The sequence below is a fragment of the Eucalyptus grandis genome, chromosome 6 (genome assembly GCF_016545825.1).
Source record: "Eucalyptus grandis isolate ANBG69807.140 chromosome 6, ASM1654582v1, whole genome shotgun sequence".
Classification (NCBI taxonomy): domain Eukaryota; kingdom Viridiplantae; phylum Streptophyta; class Magnoliopsida; order Myrtales; family Myrtaceae; genus Eucalyptus; species Eucalyptus grandis.
Genome location: NC_052617.1, coordinates 39,392,525 through 39,410,109, shown reverse-complemented (window position 1 = coordinate 39,410,109; position 17,585 = coordinate 39,392,525). Strand labels below are relative to the sequence as shown.

Here is a 17,585-nt window from a genome sequence, read left to right as displayed (position 1 = left end):
GAACACTCCTCTGAGCAGCAGCAAGACGATCTAGATTCATTCTCACGTGACTCGTCTTGGTGGGATTTATGTCTTCATTTTTTTTAAAAGGAAGGCAAACAAAAACCTTTAGATTTTTTCATAAAAGATGAGAACATTTCTGAGAAAATTCAGAATGAGATTATGAACAAGATTTTGACAACTTTTGCATGATCAGATCTAGCAAACTCATTTGAATAGAGAAAAACCTTTGAATATTAACAAATTTAGAGAATTGGTCTTTATACTTAAGACCTCTTCTAGGAATGATTCGAAGCTGAAGAATTTGAGTCATAACATCCCAACCAATAATTAAATCTTTATTAGAAAGACTAGATCCAAAAAATTTGGTGGTTATAAAACACCGAGAGAAGAACTAGATGGTTACCGGCGTAATTCACACATTTGTAAAAAAGTTCATCTTGAGATAGAATTGAATAATCAAACATAGGAAATCTAGTATTATTCAGGAAGAACTTTAGTGTCTAGAATTGAAGAACTAGTACCAGTATTTATAAGAGCAATAACTATGATTGATTTGACAAACTTTGAAATGAGAATTTTTACAGGAAATTAAGTACAATGAACTTGACTAGAATATATACTATAGTCTTATTCTGAAGAGGTGATGGATATATGGAAAAGATCTTCAGAGTCTGAATCCTAATCAGATGTACTTAAGATTTGATAGTAAGGAATAACACAAAGAGTTTGCTCAAATGGTTTCATCAATGAAAAACAATGATTCATCATCATCATCATGTTCAAGTGAAACACCAGTTTTAATTTCAATGTAGTACATCAAGTGGTTTTGACCTTTTTTTCTACTAGGAGCAATTTTTGGCAAAATGACCTATCTTCTTGTAGATGAAGCATTTGGTTGATTTCTTGAGGCCTGAGCAATCTTTTCTTCTTTGCATGAATCACCATTTTTTCTTTCTCCAGAAATACTTAGATTTATGCTCGGACCTTTCCACCAAATACCTTTTGAAATGTTTTTTTCTTTCTTGAAGATTTTTCATAAGAGCTATCATAATCTCTTTCGGGATACTTAATTTTCAAATTCTGTCGCGAATAAGCTCAATCAAGTTCTCGATTGTCTTTGAGGTAAGTTTTCATCATCTGGTGTTTTAGACACAAATCATCAAACACAAATGGATCGATTGTTGTATTTCTCCTAAGGGAATATCCACTATTATTCTTTGCTTGTTGAGAAATGATCTCTCAACTTACTGTAATAACTCTCTAGAAATAGAGGCTAGAAAAACCTGTTTCAGTTTTGCATCAGCTCCAAATCTGTAGAAGAGTTTGATCATTTCTCGATAATGTTCAAGATGCTTTTTTTGGAGAGAACAACATTTTCTTTTAAAAAATTCTTTTCTCTTGAACTCATGGAGGTCAGCAAATTTGCCAATGAAAAAATGGTAGAAGAGAGCAATAGCTTGGCCAAAGTCTGCTGAGAGCAGAAATTACACTTGATCTTATTCTGTAACTGATTGTCACCAATGTTTAGGGTTACCTGTGAACTTCGTGACAAATCCAAAAATGACATCATACTCGTCATTGTTGACACCTAATTTTGGAAAAATAAAATTGCATTTTGAAAAGAAAAAATAAAAAAGAGGAAAATTGATTTGATTGATTATGCATAGAAGTTTGAAATTATGATGAGTATTCAGATTTTAATAAATGTAGAAAGAATTGAAAAATCAGGCGAACAAACGGCAAGATTTTGACAATATGGAAAGAATGGACACTCACTCCAATATTGGGCGTTCATGCACAAGTGAATGAATCTGGACACGTTCACGGCAATATAAGTGAATCAGAAAAGGAAAAGATTGCGAAAGAAGATGAGGGACGCATACTTGAGAGATTTACGATGACAAATCAGGGTTAAGATTTGGCAATCCCCACGATCAAAGGAGCATTGATTCTGACTTTCCAATGTTAAGTGGAAGTCTTATGCTATAAAAAGAGACATGTTGAGTCATGAAAAAAAAAGAGGGAGGAGACACACCCTCAAACATCTCATGTCCACTATCCCGAGAATTCGCCGAATTGGAGTATGGCGTTGGCAGTCCTCTCGACGTGCCGTGTTCATCTCGCTTTGTGGATATTGACGACAAGCATAAAGCTAAGTCAAGCATTTTTTTTTTTTGATCACGTGAAATTCCGTTTCGCTATTTAAATCTTTTAACTCATTTATTTTTGTGTTTTCACTTGCTGTCTAGGTTCAATTTCTCGGTCACCGTGGGCTTTCACGCCTAATCTACATCAACATCTCACTGCCATTCTTTTTTACTCTGCGAGAATTCATGCACAAGTCCACACTTGGGACACCGCAGAGAGGGGCGACCGAAGAAAGCGTGAGAAAGAGAGCGGTGGTCGGCCAGCCCTGGATAGGTGACAAAATCCTGAAGAAAGAGATTTTGGATGCTCATCTCGCAGACACGAAGGTCACCCGCAAAGAGAAGAACGGCCCGGCTTGTCGCCGAAACGGTTCCCGTCAACGGACCTCCTGGGCTTAAATTAAGCGAGTGCTAAATTTTCTAGCGACGTCTTTGCATCGCGTGTTGAGGCAATGACGTGTGGTTTCCTCGTTCGATCCGCGGCATCACTACGTGTGCTTGCTCCGAACTTGCTACGACTTGCTGTCCCCGAGTCCACTTCGAGCAACCAGAACCGACGTCCCAGCTTTCAGACAACGTCCAACCGTTGCATCCCGAAATGCCGCCACCACCATTCTTGGTGTGCCGTTAGTCCTTCAATTGAGAAAGCAAGTTTTGGGGCATCGATATGCAATACGAAGCCAAGTAAAGAACGTGATCATGGGGGTTCAGTAAGTCAAATCTTGGGAATTAGTGAAGAGACCGAAGGGAGCAGATTTGTTCCTTGGGTCAAAGTGAAACTGAAGCGGAGCACCTGGACAACCGGGCAAGCACTCAAGCACGCCCACTTCTCAGTGCATGGTCAAGGAAAAGATGGACACCTGGAGAAAAGGATATAACATGCAACTCAGCAGAAATTCTCTTTAATCTCCCTCGGCGCCACGAAGAATACAAGCATTATTGCTTTTGTTTCGATTTCTATTATTGCAGGTCTTTCTGGTGAGACATCACCGCGAAGAAGTCCTTTCTCAGTCGCATATCACCCTGAATCGCCGGTCATTGCTGTCCGAATCATCGATTGTGATCCGCTGCCCTATTTGAATTTGGAAATCATATCCTTCGGGTTAGGTGAAATTCTCATCCCAAGTTGATTTGAGTATCTCATTGTCTATTTGATGCTGTTGATATCTAATTAAATATTTTTGAGTGATAGACATTATCATTTAAGATTTATTTCATGATTCGCAACCGCACCTGAATTTTTTATTTCATCTATAAGGCTTTAGATGAAATAATTAATTAAGCGGGAATAAAATTGATATTTTTGATCTTTAAGGCTTAAGATCAATTTATTGATTTTATTAGCGAAATATTATCCCTCGATGAATAATGTATGATATCTTTGGTTTGGTTTGTCTTGATTGCTTTGTTTATTTTGAAATATGTTTGAATTAGAATATTGCATGATTTAGGGTTATCTTGCATGTTTAGGATAGGAGTTTTATTATTTCGAAATTAAATAAAAAATAAAAACAAAAAAAATCATCATGCATATGTCGTGTAGAATTAGGGCATATCATTGCATATTAGGGTAAAATTGCACTTAATTTAGTTTTAGATAATACTTTTCTTAATTCATTATAAGTTTAAGTATTTTCTTGAATAGATTGCATTTTAAGATTATTTGGATTAAGATAATATTTTAGTTTAAATTAGGATTTATCTTTACCTAATTCCTAATGCAAATTAAATATAATCTTAATCTAGTTAAGTAATTTTCACATTTCACCAAATTTCGAGTTTCATGAAAAAAATACAAAAAAAATGTCATAGAATAAATGAGTTTCAATCTTTAGGATAGATTGTATTCTTTTAAGAAAAAGAAAATAAAAAATGTCATGTGCATGTCATTAGGATTAGGTTCATGAAATGCATGCCATTTAGTGGTTGTTGCTAGGTCCTTTTAATTAGAAATTGCATTGCATTAGAACTAGGTCATTTAGTTAATATTGCATTGCATATTGCATGATTCTCATTAAACAAGTGAAAACAAAAAAAAGAGAAATTGCGTGTTAATTAGAAATCATATCTAGAGTTGATGATGTGAATTCTGATCTAACGACGCAGATGCTTTCGTTGCTACAAGGTAAGTCTTGTAATTTATTCATTACTTTCTTGGGTGTTAAATTGATGGATTGCGTAACCGCATGATCAACCTCACATGTTAGGGAAATAAATTTAAAATCAATTTAAGCTGCCTGCAAAAAAAAAAAAAAACATTTTTTCAAAATAAAAGAATGGTACCGAAAGGGCATTAGAAAAATCTAGTGTAACCAAGTCCTCGTACCCATAATCTTTGGTTTGCAGGAGTAAAATAATTCTCCCGTTATTTTACTTGGGTTTCTAATCGACCCACCAAAAATAGATTAGTGGCGACTCCTAGATAAAATCCATTTGCATGTTAAGAAACTTGAACCTAAGTCGCGAATTGGTATGGGCTTGGGAGAGCCCGAGTTAAGTCTAGGCTTAACAATCCATTAGCCAAATTCTAGGCGGTTCACACCTGAAAAATTGGTCGCGACAGTCATGATTTGTGAGAGCTTGGGCATTTACCCAAAAAGGACATCAATAGCCGGGTTCGAAAAAAGAGAAGGAGGATGAAAGAGATACTAAATCTGGTTTTGAGTCTAAATCGGTCGGAAGAATCGGTTCTAGAAGAGGCTGAATCTGGTCTTTCGAAAAGTAAGATCAATCATTTTTTCTTGTCGATTGCTTAGATCTCTTAGAAATGATTCCAACGGATTGGATAGTATCATTTGATTTGCCTTTTCCTTTGTAGAGGTTGAAGATTCTTTAAGAATCTTTTATTTCTCCTTTCTTTTCCTTAGCCAGTCCATTTCTCGAAGGCAAGTTCGCATTTCTACCACATTAGCTTTGTCTTGTCTGATAGAGGATTCTGTGAGAGCAACAAATATAGAAGCATTTTGTGATGGCGGAAGAGAATACTCAATTTGTAGCAAGGTTGGGAATTGATCAAAAGGTTTGAATTTCCCTTCCTCGAGGAGTTGGATTTGGCTCTTAAGCTTCTTTGTTTCGGCCTTTGAACTTTCGAGATGATGATATCCCAAATGTTGTCTAAACTCTAGTGACGTCAATGGTTACCTATTATCCAATGGTTTTATCCCATCCTTTTATGAGACTCGGGGAAAGAAGGGCAAGTTCTCATCCATTCCGGTGGGTTCCCACTCGATGTTCTCCGGAGACCTCCATTAGTCGCCCCCTAAGCGGCGTCCGGCCGCACCTACACTTGACCTGGCCCCGCCGATCGGAGAAGCCGAGAAGCTGTGCGCTCTCCCGCTTCCTTTCGTCCAAAGCTTCGTCTTTCTCGGCGACACCTTACCCACAAGGTAAGCCCGTGTCCCCGTTTTTGCTGGCCCGGGCTTGCTCATGCTCGTGACTTTCTCTGTTTCATCCTAAAGGTTATTTGCTGATTGGGGGTTGGTTTTGGCTTGAGTTCGTGTCCCGATCGCTGTTTTGGTTCTCCCTTCAGTCGACGCTCCCCACTCATCTTGGGTTCGATGAAACGACGTTGACCCGTGTTTAGGGAAAATCCGAAGGGGTACTCGCTTGTTAGCATGTTATTAGTTGAATCGCTCTAGTCATCGCGTGTGATGAGTCCAATAGACAATCTCGACAGTTATATCCCAAACATCAACATGATAAAAACCATACACCCCAAAGACAAATCTTCAACAATTCATTCACCGCAAAGCGTGCCATTTTTTCGTTGGACAAAGCCAACCCATCATAGGGAAAATTGTCCAAAAGTCCTAAACCTATTGTAGTTTTGCCAATTCAGTCATAAACCTTTTAACTTTGCCAATTGAGTCCTAAACATTTTCACTTTTTGCCGATTCAATCCATCCGGCCAATTTTGGCCGGAAAATGCTGACGTGGACGCCAGCGATGCCACGTAGGACTCGCCGGTCTGAAGTAGACAATTTTTAATAATATTTTTAAAAAATTAAAAAAAATTGAATTTTTTTGAATTTTTATTTTCTATTTTTTTCCTTTTTTTTTTTTAATTCTTTTTGGCTTTTTCCAGTGGCCGGCCACCGGCCATAGGCGGCGGCCAGCCGGCCTCGCCCACCACAGTAAGGCCGGCCGGGCGACGGCAACCCTTGGCGAGGCGCCTAGCCCCCAAGGCAAGGGCCGACCTCGCCCGATCCGGCGAGGGGAGCCCTCGTTGGGGTCGCCCTCACCCAAGCGAGCATCAGCCTTGCGGTGGCCAGTCGACACCCAGCCCGGCTAGGGGCGAGGGCCGGCCTTGCTAGATCTCGGCGAGGAGCCCTCGTCGAGGCTTGCCCTCGCCCTAGCCGGCCGGGCGAGGGCGACCCCGGCGAGTCGGCCCTCGCCGGGCCGTGGTGCCCTCGCCGGGGTTGCCGTCGCCTTCGCCGAGCCTCGCCCGTGGCGGCGAGGCCAGCTGGCCGGCTGTGGCCGGTGGCCGGCCACCGGAAAAGCCAAAAGAATTTTTTTTTTTTTTTTTTTTTAAAAAGGAAAAAACAGAAAATCAAAAAAATCAAAAAATTTAAAAATATTAAAAATTATCCACGTTAGCGCCAACAATCCTACGTGACACCACCGGCGTCCATGTCAACATTTTCCGGCCAAAATTGGCCGGATGTACTGAATCGGCAAAAAGTGAAAAGGTTTAGGACTCAATTGGCAAAGTTAAAAAGTTTAGAACTGAATTGGCAAAACTGCAATAGGTTTAGGACTTTTTGGACAATTTTCCCCCATCGAGATTGGAAACAAGAAACTTAAGGACAAGTATTACTTGAATCTAACGGTCCTCTTTTTTCAAACCAAAAAAATTAAAATGGTCCTCTTTCCTTTACTACAAGAGGTAGTCCTGCATTAATAATGACTAGTCTTCTAAAACGTTCAAGGGATGAGTCCAACAATTTGTTCACGTATTTTATAGAAAATTACCCAATTAGTCTTAAGTTTATTGTATGGATGCCAATTTAATCCTAAAATTTCTAATTTTGCTAATTTGATCCTAAAAATATGGGCAAAATCCTAATGTAGGACAATTGGTAATTACCGAATTGCTGTATCAACGATTTTCAACGAAAATTGATCAGAGTGATTGCATTTAAATTTTGCATAAAAATTTATGACTAAATTGACAAAGTTTATAGTCATATGTACAATAGATTTAGAACTGATTTGGTAATTTTTTTTCAATTTTTTTTAATGTTTAATGGATGAGTCTGCTATTTATGTAGTTAAACTTTTGGAGACAGCAAACAGCTCAGTCTACAATAACACGTCTGTAACGCGGAATGCACCATTTTTCTGTTTCTCAACCATTTGCATTGGCCCCAAAGACAAGAGACAAGTCCATGTGCATACAATGATGAATGATCTTTGTGCCGAACTTATCACGAAGCCTACTCATGTTTCATAACTCGCTGGCATCGGACGGTATAGGCCCGTCAAGATAATGTTGGCCCATTTCTTATGAGATATTTTGCAACACATATAATCTAATTGCATTAAGGCAGGAAAAATTCTACTTGTCATCCTTTTATCTTCACATTTTTTTCCGATGATCCCTCCGTACATTTTAAACTGTTTAATCAAGTTATTATGTTTTTTCCCAAGTTTTGCAATTAAGTCGCATCTAACACCTAATTCGGCCAAATCCAGATAATGTAACCATCAGATGGTGTCTGACTTACGATATGCATAAAAATTTAGTCATCTTAGATGCCTACACAGATGCTATCGTGGAAAATTTGAGCCAATGTCAATTACATTAGAGTATGATGGGGATGAAACTTAGTGAATATGGACGTTCACGTGCATGTCTATGTGGGAAAAATTCTACTTGATGGTAGTGCCGACTGGATTTTGAGGGATTCTACCGAAGGACTTGATTAGAAATTTTGTTAAAGTGAAAGGATTTGATTAGCGAATTGAAAGTACAAAAATTTTATTAGAAAAAGCATGAAAGTAATGGATGTAAGTAAAATTTACCTTAAATGGATTTGGTTTCAATCTGATTTCTCATGTCAAAATATTAATGAATGAATAGTTTCTATGGTGATGAGTTCTAATTGCATACACTTACCAGAAAAAAAAAATTAATTTGAACGACCCATTACGTCAAATTCCAAAAAAACTATTTACTCATTTTCTTTTCCATCTACTAATACTGGATAGATTAAAAATTAAAATGAGATTTAGTGGATATAAATATGTCATGTCAAATTGCATGATAATTTTGCAGTCGAATTTGATATATTTAGCATTATCCTCTTTAACTTACTCAGGAAACGTCAGTTTGTTTTTTTCTTTTTTCGTCAAAAGAGATTTGTGTTTGACACGTTGAGTTTTCCCAGCAGAACCTCCTTTTCACCTACACATTCACGTGATACAGGGTTGGCAGTCGGTTGAATTGACTTTGCCAAGAAGGGCAGCCAACGTTGTAAAGGTGTATTCTCCATTTTATTCTCACCCCAAGCGTGAGAAGTTACTATACCTACTTATCCAACGGTAATTATGAATAAATCATTGATGTTGTATCTACCTTCACCACCGAAGAGCTCCTAATCCCAATCAATTTTTTTGAGGGAATATGAGAGTAACATTGCGGGTCTTTCACCCCAAGGTAGATCTCCCGGCCATTTCTTTTCCTTGAGCCTTTTAAGGACCTACTTAGGTCTAATATATCACTCAATGTTTGATTATTTCGTGTCAATATCATTTTTCAAATAGTTCCAAAAACATTTTTTAATAACCTGCACATTTGTCTTTTTCACTGGTAAAAGAAAAAGACAAAAAATCAAAATCTGGCGTTCCAATCCAACTTAGATGCCCATTTGCCTGGGCGGTCCACTTGATCAAATAAGTTAGGATTTGATGTAATCGGCCCGAGCGGGTCGTGATATGGCCAACTTGCATGCGTGTGTATCAGCTTTTTATTATTCCATGTGTGTTGGGTGTGAGCCAAAAATGTATAATTTATGCCATGAGATAGCAACATACGTACCATATTTATGTTATCACCACAAGCACAATCATATGCATTGGAAATATATGCATATTAACAAGTTTGTTGATTTAGCTCGATTTGGTTTCAATTTGAATCCTTTCGACTAAAGTTAATTAGACTTGCTTGGAGTTGCATGTGTTAATATATCCGTTTTTGAGAAATGGTCATGTAACTCTGAGACTGAGGTACAAGTCAAAATGTCTGAGCATATAACCATTCCTCTTTGGTCTTGTTCAGTCCGTTAATCTTTTTTTCCCTTCGGCTGTCGATTCAATTTGGTTATATACACTACAATCTAATCTTTTCGACACCTTTATCTTTGAAAAATCATCAAAAGGAGAGACCAAGTCAGAATGAGCTATAAACCAATCGATTATGCTACCTAATATATATATTTTTTAATAACCCTCTTTCGATGTGCGAGTCTTTTACGTTGCATCCTTACGCGTGCGGGAAAAGTATCAAAAAAGTCATAAACCTATTATATTGGTACCAATTCAGTCTTAAACTTTTCAATTGGACCAATTCAGTCCTAAACCTTTTAATATTAGTACCAATTCAGTCCATCTGGCCAATTTTGGCTGGCCAGCACTGACGTGGACATCGGCCGGTGACTAGACGCTGACGTGGTAATTTTTATGATTTTTTTGTTAATTTTTTTCTTTTCTTTTTCCTTTTATTTTCTGCATTCTTCCTCACAAGGGGCCGGCGAGCCTCAATGAGGCTCGCCGCCACCGGGCGAGGGCCGTGAAGCCCTCGCCTCTCACCGCCGACACGGTCGCGGCCCTCGCCCGGCCTCTCCTAGGGCCACCGGCGAGGCGGCTTTGCCCGGATCTAGGCGAGGCCAGCCTCGCTCGCGGCTGGCGAGGCCATGGCAGCCATCGCCAAGGCGGAGGCGAGGGCCATGAAGCCCTCGGTTGTTGGGGTGCGGGCTAGGGTTTCGGAGGCGAAGATCGGGCGGAGGAGCTGCGGCGTGAGGGGCGGGAGGTGGGGGACCAGGGCCTCGAATTGGGATTTCGTGGAGGTGAGGGCGGCGGTGACAAGGTCGAGAAGCTCCGAGGTCGACAGCGGAGGAGGCGCCGTGGACTCATCAGCAAGGCCAGGCGAGGCCGATCTGGGCTAAGCGCCTCGCCGGCGGCCCTAGGCGAGGCCGAGAGCGAGTGTCACGACCCTCGCCGGCGGCCGGCGAGGGCTTCATGGTCCTCGCCTCCACCCCGGTGATGGCCACCATGGCCTCACCAGCCGTCGGCAAGGCTAGCCTCACCCAGATTCGGGCGAAGCCTCCTCGCCGCCGGCCCCGGAGAGGCCGAGCGAGGGCCACGACCCTTGCCCAGTGGCCGGGAGCCTCACCGGAGGCTCGCCGCCACCGCCGGAAGAAGGTAGAAAATAAAAGGAAAAAGAAAAAAGCTAATAATAAATTAATAAAAAAAATCGAAAAATAATTAAAAAAATCATAAAAATTGCCACGTCAACATCCGGCCACCGGTCGACGTCCACGCTGTCGAGCCGGCCAGCCAAAATTGATCGAATGGACTGAATTGGTACCAATATTAAAAGGTTTAGGACTGAATTGGTATCAATGCAATAGGTTTATGACTTTTTTGGTACTTTTTGCTTATGCGCGGTGACCTCAAAATTAGTAAAACCTGATTATGAGGAGAAAGGGGTGGCGTTGGTGCATCTACTGGCCACGGTAACTTTTGAGTTTCTCTAACTTGTGATCTTTGGAACAGCCCCACGAATTACGTGTACAACAACACCTGTTTACATCTTTGAGTTGCTCTTTGGCTTGCGACCGAGTCGCCGGTGTTGATTTTCGGGTGAACAACGATGAAGGAGACTCATAGTCGCGGCTTGGATGGGGTTTACGATAATCATCTTTTTATGTGTTTTGGCTGCATATAACTAACTTTTCTTTGTATTGTAGTTATTCCACAACTATTTACAAAGTCTTACGATTTAACAACACTGCTTTGCACTCATAATCTTCTTTATACAACAACACTAATCGAGGGGAAAGTTTAAAAAAAAAAGGTCATAAAACTATTGTATTGATAGTAATTTTTTTTTTTTTTTTTGGTAAAGGGTAAAATTTGTATTGATAGTAATTCAGTCATAAACATTTTAGTTTGACCAATTTAATTTTAAACTTTTTCACATTAGTATCAATTCAATCCATCCGGCTAATTTAAACTATAAGGTGCTAATGTGGATGTAGGCCGTCCAATGTGTCATGACCATTGCTGACATTGATATTTTAAAAAATATTTTAAATATATATAAATATTTTTTATGGCCATCAACAACCACTAGCCATAGCCATGGCCGACGAGGATTGGCCGTCCGGGTGAGGGCCCCCTTGCTAGATTGGGCAAGGCTAACCCTCGCCTAGGATAGGGTGAGGGTTGGCCTCACCACATTTGGCAAGGGGGCCCTCATCTAGATGGCTGGCACTCACCTTCAACTCCGCGAGGCCGGCCATTGGCAAAAGGAAATAAAAAAGAAATGAGAAGGAAAAAAAAAAAGGAAATAAATAAATATATATATATATTAAAATTCAATAAATTGAAAAAAAAAAAAAGTATTAAAAACATCCACAGCAATTTCTAACCTAAGTTTGTCGAATGGACTGAATTAGTATTAATGCGAAAATGTTTAAGACTAAATCAGTCCAATTGAAAAATTTATGGCTGAATTGGTATCGATATAATAGGTTTGTAATTTTTTTGATACTTTTTCCTACTAATCAGCCACCGCAGCTTCTATTTCATGTGCTGGAGAAATATTTGTGGTCGCAATCTTTCTGACTTCCCTCTTTGCTCGCAAAAAAGATTTCAGATATCGCAAATCACACATGACCAGCCCGACAAGTGTGCCCCATGCTGATTCCATTCCGACAGCCCCTGATTCCAGAAAATCTGCATAAAACGAGTGTACCCCGCCCTCAGGCAGGACAGGAGGCTTCCCCGGCGCCCTGGAATTAGTACAAGTTTTGGACAATGAAATGCTTGTACAGGTCATTGTGAGAAATGAAACGTTTGTACAGGTTGAGTTTTTCAAGTAGAACGTTTTTTGCACTAAAATATTTACACATGAGATATGATTTGACATAATGTACTTCATACTTTGACAAACGTTATATCACTCAATGTTCGATTTTTTCTTGTTAATACCACTTTAAATAGGTCCAAGATTAATTTTCCAAGAGCCTGCACATTGTCCCTCTTATTTGTAAAATAAACAAAAAAGAAAAATCAGTCGTTGCCTCCAACTTGTATGCACATTTGCTTGGGCGGTTCATTGGATCAATAAGGTCAGATCAATCATTGGTTTCCAAATTTAATTAGAAAAACACTGTCGACAAGTCACTTACTGAAAGCAGCAGTCGGATCCATGCAATTGGCCCAAAACCGTCGTGACATTTTGGCTAACTTGCATGCAGGTGCATCAGCTTTTTATCCTTTTATGTGTGTTAGTGTGCGCCAAAAATAAAATATTTATACAATGAAATAGCAACATGATCCTCGATAATTTACCATATTTATCATCACAAGCATGTTCATATGTAAAGAAATTATATGTATAATAACAAGTTTGTCGATTTAGCTCGATTTGGTTTCAACTGGAATCCTCTGGAGTAAAATTAATTAGACTATCTTTTAGTTGCAAATGGTCATGTGACTTTGAGACCAAGGTCCAAGTCTAAAGTTTTCAACATAACCATTCCTTTTTAATCTTTATTCGGTCCGGTAATATTATTTTCCCTTTGGTTGTCCATCTAATTGGGTTATATACTCCTATATCTTATCTTTTCAATACCTTTATTTAAGAAAGATAAATGATTGGATGACAGTATTTAATGTACTATGAAAATAACAGTTTATTCTATAAAAAAAATTAATTATAAATTGTTGTGACGTCTATTCTTTCAAGAATTTATGGCTCACAATAAATTATTATTCTCAAAGTAGCCAAAGACTATTGTTAGTAAAGCCCTTTAAAAAAATCATAAAAAAGAGAGTCCAAATTAGAACCTAGAACCTATTACCATTTACATATGTATATCCATTAGAAGCACCTTCAAGAAAAAGAAAATTTTAAAATCAATGAGCTATTCACCAATCGGATATGTTACCTAATTTTTAAACGTCCCTTTTGGATGGTGCATCTACTGTCCACGGTAACTTTTGAGTCTCTTTAACTTGTGATATGTGAAACAGCCCCACGAATTACGTGTACGATGAAACCTATTTACGTCTCTAGCGTTGCTCTTCGGCTTGCGAACGAGTGGCTAGTGTTGATATTTCTGGTGAACGACGATGGAGGCCCACAGCCACAGTCACGGCTTGGATGGTTTTATAATTGTCATCTTTTTCATGTGCTTTTGCAACATCTAATATTTTTTCGTACGGAATATTATTTTTTGGAGTTATTCCACAACTTTTTACAAAGTCCTATGATTCCCAATTCGCGTGAACGATTCACACGATTGAGCAACACTGTTTTACAGCAACACTAATCAGCTACCATGGCTATTATGTCGTGACGTTTCAAGGCCCCGCTGGAGAAATATGTTTCCTAGCAGTCTTTCTGACTTCCCTCTTTGCTCGCCAAAAAGATTTAAGATATTGCAAGTTATTCATAACTAGTCCGAGCACTATGCCACATAATAATCCTATTTCCACGGCCTCCGGTTCAACAAAATCCGCAAAGAATGAGTGAACCCCGCCTTCAGGCAGGACAGGAAACTTCCCCGGCACCCTGGAATTAGTACAAGTTTTGGACAATGGAAACCCGCACAATCCTGGGTTCCCGCGATAGGATTCGGCTTGAAACGTGCTGAATTGGTTCCCTTGAGGAATCGGTCCTGTTAGTTGATTAGAAGAGACATTTAGGACCTCCAGAAACGTGAGATTTGTCAGTTCGGTTGGTATCATCCCGCTAAGCTCATTTGAAGAAAGATCCAAACATTCAAGCTCTGAAAGGTCCCCCAGAGATGATGGTATATGGCCTTTGAGATTATTATGAGAAAGGTTGAGCCCCTTGAGTGATCCTAGCTCTCCTATTACACCTGGAATCATTCCCTGGAACTTGTTGCTTGATAGATCAACGGTGGTCCGGGTCACTAGGATTTTAGCGAGATGCACTTCAAGTCCTTTCATCGTCACATCCATGGGATCCTGGTAGTAACCTTGGTCCATGTATTGCAACCCGGATCTATCCTGACCAGTTGACATCATCGCTTTCAGCTTTGCAAAGTAGGCGCTGGGCAAAGGACCAGTGAACTCATTGGAGGAAAGGTCGAGAATGTGCAACTGCGGAAAGGGAAATTCAGTTCCGGGGTTGCCTATGGAGCCGTAAAGTCTGTTCAATCGCAAGGCCAAGAGCCGCAGGCTAGGAAGATTTTCCAACCATTTTGGGAAAGTGTCGCTCAAGTTGTTACCACTGAGATCCAGCGCTTCAAGTTGCTTGCAATTGATCACAGAGCGTGGCAACGGGCCTTCAAATTTGTTTCTATTGAGGTGAAGACTTCTCAGGACAGCATCTTTGCCGAATGTGAGTGAGATTGTGCCGGAAAGTCCATTTTCTTGCAGATCCAACACTAAAAGGCTGTCGCTGAGGTTCCCTAGACATTGAGGGATTGTTCCAATGAAATTGTTGCCAGAGAGGTCAAGAATTTGTAGGCCCTTCATTTCACAAATAGAGCCAGGGATATAGCCAGTCACTCGATTGCTAGCCATCGAGAAGATGAGAACCGAATTCGGGAGTGATGGAGGCAGAAATGGCCCTTGGATCAAGTTCGAATTCAGGTCGAGGAATATAAGATTTTCCCATGGAACTTGTTTGAAGCTAGTGAGGAAGTTGTGAGACATATTGAGATAAGACAATGACCCAGTCCCAACATCCCACATCCATGGTGGGATATCACCATGGATTGCGTTGCGTGACAGGTCTATCCACCCCACGCTGGTTGAATTTCTCAAGAATGCAGGGATTGCGGTAATTTTGCACCCAGAAAGACTGACTTTTGAAAGGTTTGGCAAGACATGATCGGCATTTTTGCTATTGTTGAGTGACAAAATGTTGTCCGAAAGATCGAGACCTATTAGACTTTTGAGTCTCGAGAGCAATTGTAGGTCTAAAACACCGGTCAGGTTATTTGCTGAGATACTCAAGTAAGTGAGGTTCCCAAGCTGGAAAATCGAGCTCGGAATTGAGCCACCCAACTGATTACCACTCAGGTCAACATTGTTTAATGAGGGTGCAGCAAGGAACTCTTCGATGCGACCACTGAGCCTATTGTTACTGAGGTCTAGGCTCGTCAAGGATGGAAGAGAGAACAGTGATGACGGTATAGACCCACGAATGAGGTTATTGGAAATGTCAAGTTGGGCTAGATTGGAAAGATTCTTTATGCTCGGAGGAATGGGGCCCGCGAAGTGGTTATGTGAGAAAAGCACTTGTTGAAGTTGTGTCTTGTTGTCGAAGACATCGGGTATTAAACCTACAAAATTGTTGGAGGAAAGATGGAGCAGAGTGAGCCCATCAAGGTTTGACAGAGTTGAAGGAACCTGACCACTAAGCTCATTGAATGAGAGTTCCAATCTAGTGAGTCGCGTTAGGTTGCCGACTGAAGATGGAATTGAGCCATTGAAATTACAATGGCATAGCCAGAGTATCTCCAAAGAGTGCAGGTCCCCCATGGACTCTGGTAATACTCCAGAGAAGCCTGTAAAGGACAAGTCCAAAACCTTCAAAGAGCTGTTCCAAGATGATTCAGGTAAGTAACCCGAAAGCTCCTTGTTGCCTGATAAATTGAGACATGTCAGCTTTGGCAAAAGGAAAAAGTTTGCTGCTAACTGGCCACGCAATTTACAACATCTGAGGCTGAGGACTTCCAGAGATGGAGAGAGATTCATCAAGCGACTCACATCAATGCCAGACATGTTTAACCCATCGAGAATGAGGACTCTTAACATGGTCAGGTTTTGAAGCAGCATATTGGAATTTGACCCTGATGGCCTTTCTGTTTTGTGAAGAGAAGAAAGATTGAGGGAATCCAATGTAGATAATTCAGTGCTGTTTGAAGACCCTGCAGAAGAGTAGCAGGTCGGGTTTATGGTGTAGCAGCCAAGTTCAAGGCGAATCACATGACCTGTCATCTGATCGCATATGACTCCCTTCCATGAGCAACAATCCGTGTCAGCATTCCAGGGAAGCATCTTTGGTCCAGTGGAAATGTCGTCCATTTGACAGAAGAAGGACGTCGAATTATTAGGCATCATTGCGTTCATGAAATGAAGCAAGTCAGACTTTTGATCAGGGCGACAGGTGCTGCTGCCCCTAGAGAGGAAGGAGAGAAAATGAAGAGTTAAGGGCTTGAATTCCAATGAGGGATGAGAACAGAAGCAGGATGATCTGACAAGATCCTATCAAGCGTTCCATTTTTTATGTAGGGAGTAAGTGTAATAGTTGGCCGTGATGCCAACATTTTGCAGAGTTGGCTTATATAGATGTGTTGGTTACCCTCGTGGAAACCGCATAAACTAGGACTGCCAGGTCTTTGTTTAAAATTTTACGTTATTCCTCAAGGCATTGGACCACTTAAACTAGGAAATTCCTCCGTAATTTTCCTACAACCACCGAGAATCCTGGAGAGACTGATAGCTGCCCTCCATCGGCCGTTTATTTTTGTACATGCGAAATGTGCTCCTTCCGAGCATGCGATTCTTTGTCTGCGAGTCAAAATTAAATCACCATTGGGATCTTCCTGGCATCTGTCCACAATATTGGAAAATCACAAGAGGAGATGATCCAATGTTCCAACGGATGCCGAAGGTAATCCTACAAACGGGACAAGAAATGAAATGTTTGTAGAGGTCACTCTAAGTAACAGGACGCCTTTGCTCAACCCGAAGTGAACATTAGACAGCACTTTGCTTTTCCTCCCGTTTGGGTGTCAACCTCCAGAATAGATATCGATTGCTCTGTCTATTACCAAACAGGAAGAGATTGCTTCTTCTTGCTGATGGAGATCTCGTTCGAAAGATTTAAGCTCCGTTCATTTCATGAAAAATAATTTCCGAAAACGCCTTAAGTTCTGTTCATTTCACAGAAAATAATTTCCGGGAAAATGTTTTCTGATTTTCCGGTGTTCGTTTGACGGAGCATAATTTTCTTGGGGAAAATGCTTTCCATGAAAAGAAAAAAAAATCTTCTAAAATTAGGGGAAAATGTTTTCCTTTTTGAATAATGAAAACATTTTCATCACTTGATCTTTCTTTTCTCACACCTCTACAAATCCTCACTTTTTCCTCCCATTTCTTCTTCTTCTTTTTTTTTTTTATTCAAATTGTTTTTTTAATTTTTTTCTTTTTAAATTCGAATTATTT

The 17,585-nt window shown here is 40.2% G+C and overlaps 1 protein-coding gene across 1 annotated transcript; it reads right to left on the bottom strand.

Moving 5' to 3' along the window:
• Positions 1 to 13,742: 13,742 nt before the first annotated feature.
• LOC104451977 (receptor-like protein 53) lies at positions 13,743 to 16,475 on the bottom strand. Its single transcript, XM_010066519.2, has one exon. It carries the CDS (start codon positions 16,473 to 16,475, stop codon positions 13,743 to 13,745), a length of 2,733 nt encoding a protein of 910 aa, XP_010064821.2.
• Positions 16,476 to 17,585: the final 1,110 nt, after the last annotated feature.